Genomic DNA, 9634 nt, shown 5'->3' with positions numbered 1-9634 from the left:
TAAACTTCCCCGAAAGTCTGCGTTTGTGTGTGTGTCGCGGGTGAATACCAACCATTCCACTGTGCCCTTTTTTGGACTATGAAGTTTCGGAGAAGCAGAGGGACGTACCGAATTCCGCTCCTTACCCCTGAATCTATCATAGACCATGGAGGAAATGACACGTATATGCTATGCTGTCAGCTTTCTATTTGCTATTGCATTTGGATATTGTTGTGTTCGACCTACTTTATCCGTTACAGCCGACCCTTTTTGCCTATAAAACACACGCTCCCATTTAGGCAAAACACACACTACATTCTTGTTCTGCAAATTCGTTCCTCTACTTTCCAACAGATTATTGAATTCCGACCTACACAATATCTATTCTCCGTCTTTCACCATGAATCCAGAAATTTCTGCTGGAGATCAGCTCTTCGGTGTAAAGGCTGCGGCGGCCAAGAAGAAGTGCATGAGAGCGTACGTGACTTTCTTGGCTGGATCCGGCGACTATGTGAAAGGTGTCATCGGTCTTGCAAAGGGTCTCCGCAAGGTGAAGAGCGCATATCCTCTTGTCGTTGCTGTGCTGCCCGATGTTCCAGAGGATCATCGCCTGCAATTGCGAAGACAGGGTTGTATTGTTCGCCAGATTCAACCCATCCATCCCCCCGAGAATCAAGTGCAATTTTCAATGCCTTACTATGTCCTTAACTACTCCAAACTCCGTATTTGGGAGGTATTTTCATTTCTTGCAAATTTGAAATCATGCATATAACATTTTAACAACAATATCTTTACTAAATATAACCCGAATATAGATAGTTATTAACAATCTTGTTTTGTTTTGAGTGATGGGCAGTTTGAGGAGTACAGCAAGATGGTATATCTGGACGCGGACATCCAAGTCTTTGACAACATTGACCATCTCTTTGACATGCGGGATAAATATTTCTATGCCGTCATGGATTGCTTCTGCGAGAAGACATGGAGTCACACTCCGCAGTACAACATCGGATACTGCCAGCAGTGCCCGGAGAAGGTGTCGTGGCCCGTGGAATTAGGGCAACGTCCCTCTCCATACTTCAATGCTGGAATGTTCGTTTTTGAGCCGAGTCAGCTGACCTTCGACTGCCTTTTGGAAACTCTCATGGCCACTGTGCCAACGCCCTTCGCAGAACAGGTCTGCATCTACTCTCGATTTCAGTCAGGTTCATCCAAAATTTTGTTTGGTTTAGTGGATTCCGTTTAGCACTAAATTGTGGTATATGTATATTGTTTTGTAGGATTTCTTGAACATGTTTTTTGAGAAGGTATACAAGCCCATCCCCTTGGTGTACAATCTGGTTCTGGCCATGCTGTGGCGACATCCCCAGAACGTGGACTTGGACACTGTCAAAGTTGTCCACTATTGTGCTGCTGTAAGCTTTCTTTTCCCTCCTCAAAATTTCTGCAATTGCATTTTCGATAGAAACAATATGGAAGACGAGATCGGTGTTCTGAGCATGCAGGGTATCATGTGCAGGGGTCGAAGCCGTGGAGGTACAGTGGGAAGGAGGAAAATATGGAGCGAGAAGATATAAAGATGTTGGTGCAGAAATGGTGGGATATATACAATGACCCCTCTCTCGACCACTCGGGATCAGGAGATATTATTACAATTCCAGATCCAACTTCAGAGGCGGACGGAAAATCCAATAATCTGGAACGAGTGGCTGCCAATTCATTCCTTGCTGTGATGCCAACAAACCCCAACTTAATGCCTGCACCGCCTGCAGCTTAAGAGATTTCAAATTTCCAAAAGTCGTGTGTAGTAAAATATATCTGTATAGATTATAATCCATTGGCAAAGGCGGGGACAATTTTTCGTATATGATACGGTAGATCATACTGTATATTGACGGTTTTTCCGTTTCGCTGACGGTTATCGATTGTAAATTAATTCAAACAATATTTGTAAATAGAGAAATTGACATTTGTATATTTCGATGCCATGGCTATTCTTTTATTTTTTGCATTTTTTAATTTAATCGTACAACAACGAGGGAAATTTGATTTGATTATGAATTATTATAAAACTTACAAAACCTAGGATACCAATGTATTTTTTGAGCGTGTGATGCAAAGTCATATTTGATGAATAACCCTCTCATTTTTCTTCTGAAAATGATTTACGAGTTGCATAACGGTTCTCACTTTTGTTCCCACATTTTCTTCTGAAAATGATTTACGAGTTGCAAAAAAGGGTTCTCATTACAATAGCACTTTTCTTCCCAAATTAAGCCTTTTTACCGACCACATAAGGAAAATGGTTTTTCTCACTTCATCCAAATTATGTAATGAAATTTTATGTCAAATTATGTAATTAATTACATACGTAATGTGAGAATTTTAGGCAAATTAGGTAACATAATGTTATGTCAAATTATTTAATAATGTTATCTCAAATTATGTAATGTAATGTTATGTGAAATTATGTAATTTAATTAAAATTAAAATTAAAAAATATTTTTTTTTAAGACAAGTTTCTTTTACTCATTTCATGGGTTTATTTACAAGTCCATGTATTGCATAACTCATAGTATTTGTTATGGTGAAGTTTATTTGAAGGTTTGATGAAATCCATTATGGAATGCATGAGTACTAATTTAGATCTATCTTAACTCTAGAACTCTAGACTTGATCCTTTTAAGTGCACTTGGTAGATCCATATTTAATATGAAACTTTGGACTTATATTTGATTCCTCTAGGTGACTTTGGTAGATCCACATGCACAATTTAATCTTGTTCACAAAAATGAAAAGATAATTCACTATTTGTCTACTTAATATTCTGTTGTCAAACATATTACTATCTATACCTACAGCCGTGTTGTTATCACTATTTATATAAGAATCTAACAAAGAAAAGCATCTACTTAGGTGGCGAATAAACTTGAATGGTGTTAAGGTAAGCATCCTCTTCTTCACAGGTTGACAATTCTAGGTTTGCTAATTTCTTCACTATTATATATATCCAATCCCCACCTTCCTCCTCCACTTCAACATAAGTAATAATTTTTCTTTCTTCGTAGCCTCCCTCTCATCCTCTCAAATCTCTACCCTAATTTCAGGAGTGAAGTGAAAAAAAATAGTTATTGAATGTTTGATAGTGCATTGGGCTCGTGAGATGGAGGGGAGAGAGTCATTTATTCTTCCCCTCCAACATCCAAGGTGGACTGGTCTGACCATGTAAGATGGAGAAAAAGAATAATCTATAATATTAGGCCTTGAAAAATACTCAAAGATGAAGGAAAATCTGTATAGTTGAAAAAGGCTTGACCTATTCAGGGAAATCGAAGTTATTGTTGGGGCTAAGGGGAAAATAGAGATAATGTAGGCTAGAGCAAAGGAGACCTTAACCCAAGAACTCCTCCTAAGGAGAGACTAAGACCAAATTTTACACAATCAAAAGTAGTGAACAACTACCATTGAGGAGAGATAAACCAAGAGTGAGTGGGAGGAGTATATACATAGAAGGTGAAAGCCTTAAATATAACACCCTCCACCATAAACGACAAGAATACAGTTGTAAAAGGAAAAATAAAGAAGAGACTTCACAAGAATAAAGATGAAAAGATGAGGACCTACCTAGAACTAAAATTTTGTAGGATGGTGTGCTACCACTTTGGAACTTAATGCCAAAATAAAACTACCAAAGACTCCAGCTATTTTTTTTTCCAAATATGCCACCCAAACTTTCTTTATGTGTGACTTGAACACCATCCAAAGGTTTGTACGATAACCAAATCCATCATAGTAGAAGGCTACATCACTCCCACCTCTAAGAACCTCACCAAAGAAGTAAAATCACCATATAAATGAACTATAACAAAGTTGATAAGTCGAAGAGATTGTTATTCCTACAACCCTAAAAAATATAAACACATTTTGTCTTATAACCCAACATCCATGAAAGTTCCATAGCTTCCAATACACTTCTTACAATTTTCCATCAAAGCAATTCTAGTTCTCATAACACCTTCGCAGTGATATTTCAATACTAGATTGATTATTATTTGAGACCACCATACTACAATTACCAACTAATTCCTTGGGTGATTGCCTGTCGACTCATGATTAAACCTTCTTCACTAAGTCATGTGTGCCATAGATCTCCACCAAGCCCAGGTGCCTCATCCCATCATTTTTTTCATATGTGAACCATGGTTACCTGTCACGTGGGGAATGGTCCTACAATGCAATGTGGAGGCATTGTTACTTGATAGATTATTCAATATTACCATTCCATTAGGAGTTTAGAGGAATATTACAAAAATTCATCCCTCATTATTAGCCAACCTATCATCCAACTTCTTTCGTGTCCATTTTAAATGCTCCAATATAATTGTCGGTAATTCTAGAAGTAGATATTTCATTTTTTTAATCCTTATATAATCCCAATGTTAACCCAAAACCCCCTTATTAAGCCATATAATGAGTAATTACATTTCAATTGTTATATTTTTATGTATGCTAGAACCCCTCATGGTCCCATTTATTATAATTGTGTCCTTTGTCTCCTATATATATACTAAGAAGATCTAGTTTTAGGATCATAAAAAGTTGTCTTGTTCATTGTATTTAGCATAAGAGGAGTTTTTTCCTTCAAATTTTACTATAAATATTGGTTTCTTATATTTTTTAAGGCGCAAGGATCATAACATTTGTTATCATAGATCTTGATCCTAGAGTTTTATTGCTTCAAACAAGCCTTTGTGGAATTTTCACTATAACATTTCTTTTGATAGGTTTCAGATGGTGAAGCCCAACGAAGATTGAAAAGACATCTCAAATAATATTTGGTTTAAGTTTCAGATCTTTGTTTGCTATATTTTTGGAGATATGGTCCAAGGAAGTTAGGGTTTCTAAATGCTCATAAATTTTGTCTCAAACCTATGTCAGTTCAACATTTTCACTATACCCTATTTTTAACGCTTTGGATTGTGAAAATTTGTACACGTTGAAGAAAATTTGTGGTGAACATTTGGTCCAATTTACAAATCTTCATTCGCTATATTTTCAAGATTATGCTCCAAGTAAGTTAGGGTTTCTTTATGCTCCAAAAATCAGTCTCAAATAGGTTAATTTGGAATTTATGGTATAATTTTTTTCTGTAAGGCTTCATAAGGTGAAACTTGCACTGTACTAAGGAGAAATCTTGGGAAATAGTTGTTTCCATTTTCAAAAGTTGGTTCATTATACTTTTGGATTTATATGTTATGGAAGTTAGGGTTTGTGAACAGTCATGAAATAAATTTTAAACATAACAACTTGGTATATTTGCTATATATTCTTGTATATAAGTTTTCAGACTACGAAATATTTGGAATTTCTAGAGATGTATAGAATTACCTTAGATACAAATTTTATAGTTATATTTCAAGAATTTGACACATGGCATGTTATACAAGTTTGCTCATGGGAAGAGGTCAAAAAATAAGTAAGTTTTGGGAAAGTTACTATAACATTCAGTTGATACATCAAATTTAGTTCACACCTATGGAATTAAAGGATCTACATATCAGAGTATTACAAAAAAAAAATCAAATCCAAAATGCCTCAAATGCCATTATAGATATATCAATAAAGATTCATCCATTCTGATATCCTCCAAAATAAGGTACATAACTTACTAGTGACATAATTGTTCATTAGAAGGTTCCCTTTTGAAGAGGGATATTATTATTTTCGAGATGCATCAAAATAAATCTACTACACCAATTAAATCTATTGAAGTCCCATCCTTGATTCATGAAGAATGTGAAGACTTAGAATTTAGGTTATCTCAATTAGAGAAGAAATTTAATGAAGTAGATAGTAGTATGTTGAAAAAGGTGAATTTCTTAGGTTATTGAGAAAAGCCTAAAAGAGAAATGGAAAAGAAGACGAATGAAGATAAGGAAGGAATAGAAATAATTTGAATTAAAATAAGGAAGGAATAGAAAAGAAGTTGACTGAAAATAAGGAAAAAATACAAAATCCATGATTTCCATAGAAAATATTCTTTTGGAGATACCTCCTAAAAGGGATGTGGATATGCAAGGAAATCAAGATTATAAGGAGAAACATGTTGTTGAGAACCAATCTCATATGGGGAGTATGCTATCACAATTACAGAGCACAAATTTTGAATCGCAGAACGATGATCATGAATTTTCAATCTAAGATCCACATCATCAAGGGTTCAAGTTAGTACCAAGGAACTACTACATTTTAAAGATTGATACGAAGAAATTTTAATGGAATGATCCTGTAACATGGATATTTCAGATGGAACAATACTTTTATGTACACTAAATGACATCCTTACTGTTCCAGGAGGATCCGTTAATCCAATTGCACAGATGTTCAAAGTGTTGTCATCAGTATTCAGTGTCTTTGTCGCCTCAGTTACGGGTGTCGTTCAATTTCGACATTGTTGGTTATGATCAGGTTGTTCAATTCCGCCAAGGTTGGTCGACAACATGTGTTTTGTCATTCAACTTTGCAGGTTTGATGTGTCGAGATGGGTGTCGTCCGTGGCATAGGTTCATCGTTCGGGTTGTTGTTGCAAATATAGCTAGATTCAACGATGTGTGTGAGCTATTATCGTAGCAAAGGATCAATATCGTCGTGTCGACGAAAAGTAGGTGCTTTTATGTCACATTGTGATGAAAGATTGTAAAAGGGTTTTTAAAATTCTAGACCTAAAACCCTAAATCCTACATATAGTCCTATGTACAAATCCTACGCCATTCCCTAATAAACATCCATGTATTAATACCATATGTCAAATGCTAGACTAAACACTTTTCCTAGCAATAAACCATGTGTTAGTCCTAAACCTATTTCCTATGCTAAACCATAACCTAAAAACCTATTGCATATCCCTATGTATTAATACATTACAACCCTAACTCTAACCCTCGGCCTTTGAAAATATGTTAAAAGCATTACAAAACATAATAAAACTTTATGGCAGGTCCCTAACCGCGGAGTGTAGACTGCGTCGGAACCATGCCATATGAGTGGGTATGATATGGGAGTGATCTTGATGTAGAGAGGAAGGCTTGTATGCTACGATCATGAAGTATTTCATTGGGAAGTTCTTAACTACCCTACGTATGACAAGGATCTCTATGCCCTAGTGCAAGCTATAAATAAGTGGAAGCACTATTTGATGGGAAAGAAGATGGTAATCCACATAGATCATCAACCATTATAGTACTTGCAGGCTCAAAGTAAGTTACAATAGACTAGGCATTACAAGTGGGTGGAGTTTCTACAATAGTTTCATTTAGTGATCAAGTATAAGGACATCATAAACAAGTCAACCAACATGCTTTTAAGGCCACTCACATCAAAGATAATAGCTTTGGGAACTCTAATGCATATGAAGCCTTTCACTCATGATGTATAAAGAGAAGTATAATCAGAGAATGAGGACTTGAAGGAGGTGTTTCAATAGTTCCACCTCTAGACTCATGTGCACAATGGTGACAACATAGTTGACTACCATCTCTATTTATGGTTATCTCATTCAAACACATACGAAAAGAAGTACAATGGAGATAAACTCATGTTGAACACACATTAGAAGTACAGGGGAGATCAACTCAACACTTCTCTATAATCTTAAATGTCATAGGAAAAATACATGTAATTTGTTTTCCTCATATGAGGAGTGTTGATAGTAGACCAAATATTTACCTTTGAAATTAGTACCCTGATACAACCCTAGTGGGAGGAGCTTTTTGGGTTCAATGAGTCTTTTATGAAATGTTAATGGTGAAATTGATAATATGGTTACCCGTATTATCATGACAACTTTTACAAAGGTTATAATTAGGAACATGTTATATTTTAATAAGGGATTTCTCCAAGCTTGAGTCTGTGCAATTTAAATACAAATAGGGTTAACTCATTAAAATGTTTTCCACAAGGTTCTAGAAGGCGAGGGAATTTTATAAACTCTATTGAGTTGTGAATAGATAAATGGATGAAAATGAGGTGGAGGAGGAACATGAAGACCAAGTCTTAAGTGGATTTTCAATTTAAGTGGAATTTTAGGAACTTCAAGATCTAAAATGAGGGTTTGAACATCTTGTCATGCTTACAATAACCTCCCACTCCAAAGCGTAAAAAATAAGATCTAGCTTATGTTGACAATTGCGAAATTATGTACTTGAAACAGGTGTATGTGTTTGTTCGTTTTAAATTGTTTAAGTGCTTTAACTTGATTTGTTTCTTCTGATATTAAACACATATATCAGACATATAATGCAACAAATAAACATCACACATAACATCAAATTTAATAGGGAGTTCACCTTGATCTCGTGGGCTACGTCTCTGTGAGCTCTTGTCAATTTGACTTGGCTCTTTGGGATTATGGCTTGAATTCTTTTACAAGTTCCACACTCAACTCTAGAGGTTACTGAACTATACCAATGGGCTTAGAAAAGCACCTATATCCTTGTCATGGTTATCCTGATTGTGTAAGAAAATCTAGGCTTCCTTGGACTTGATTCATTTAGCAGGTGCACTGAGCTTCCCCGAACTTCTTAATGGCTCAAACTCCTTCATAATGCTTCAAATGTATCTGAAACCTTTTCCATTATCTCCAGCACATATCTGACATCAACAAATGACTGTTCATTTGATCAAAACGAGAACTACATCCCCGATCTAGGCCTTCCTCCACAATTGGCTCTAAGCTACCTGAAACTTACCTTCAGCATCTCGACCTTTAGAAGTCTCCAAATGCTTCTGAAAATACCTTCATTGGATTCAAAAGGTTCATTACAGTCAGGAACGATTTTTTGTTTGCTAAGAATGGATACGAGTAGCTCCCGCAACAGTCTCTAACCCCTGGTGGCCTTGAGCTCCAAAATCGCCCTGGATGAAAATCTCCTTGAAGATGGCTTCTTCAGCCTTTCTAGACTGTTCCAATGGCTTCAGAAGACCCAAATTAGCCTACATAGACTCTTGTTTCACTCTCCTAGGTCGAAAATTGACTCTTCAGTTCATTTAATCAATTTCTCCTAGTTTTCCTCCACCAAATCTGGAACTGGCAGTTTAACTAGAGTTAAATTTGGAAAACAACACCAAATTTGGAAGTCTGCCAAGCTAAACCACCAGCTGATCATAACCATCGGCAGAAATATCTGGAAGGCACGCACATGGGGGGTTTATCCAGGCGACGGTTATGTTAATGCGCTGAGGGTGGAGTAACCATTAGTGGAAACGATGGCGTGTTAAACAAACTTCAAGACCGGTGGCAGTTGGTAGTTAACCATAACCATCAGAGCAGATGGCAGCATGTAACCTCGCTTCTGGGACTGCTGGCGGGTAAGACCACTGGCGATCTATTCCCAAACCACAAACCATTATAGTTTAAATATAATCGCAGACCATAGATTGTTAAGAAACAACCTATAGCGGAGATGGTTAGAGCACTTGTTTGCCCGTGGGAAGTCACGGGTTCGATCCCACTTGACCCAAAATATATTTTGCTATAACAATTCAGGGCCACATGGTGGCCTCCGGGCTTGCCACGTGTCGGCTCTTGATTGGTCCATCCAGAAGGAATATTCTAGTGAATATTCTAGAGAATATTCCTCAAAATATCCTTTCTTTA

The 9634-nt window shown here is 36.6% G+C and overlaps 1 protein-coding gene across 2 annotated transcripts; it reads left to right on the top strand.

Annotated features, from left to right (window-relative positions):
• The first annotated feature begins 315 nt into the window (after positions 1 to 315).
• On the top strand, positions 316 to 1852 carry LOC149156369 (galactinol synthase 4-like). 2 transcript variants are annotated; one of them, XM_089443591.1, is made up of 4 exons: positions 316 to 712; positions 836 to 1156; positions 1260 to 1394; positions 1499 to 1852. In XM_089443591.1, exons 1-4 carry the CDS (start codon positions 380 to 382, stop codon positions 1754 to 1756), a joined length of 1047 nt encoding a protein of 348 aa, XP_089299717.1. In that variant the 5' UTR covers positions 316 to 379; the 3' UTR covers positions 1757 to 1852. The 2 variants fall into 2 exon arrangements, with proteins under 2 accessions (XP_089299717.1, XP_089299718.1); XM_089443592.1 differs by having other exon boundaries at positions 1485 to 1657.
• The last annotated feature ends 7782 nt before the right edge of the window (positions 1853 to 9634 follow it).

This window comes from Pinus tabuliformis, chromosome 9 (genome assembly GCF_031772625.1).
Source record: "Pinus tabuliformis cultivar Carrire ecotype Pingquan chromosome 9, CPIR1, whole genome shotgun sequence".
Lineage (NCBI taxonomy): Eukaryota > Viridiplantae > Streptophyta > Pinopsida > Pinales > Pinaceae > Pinus > Pinus tabuliformis.
Note: the sequence above shows the minus strand (reverse complement) of the source record. Positions and strands in the feature narration are given on the sequence as shown.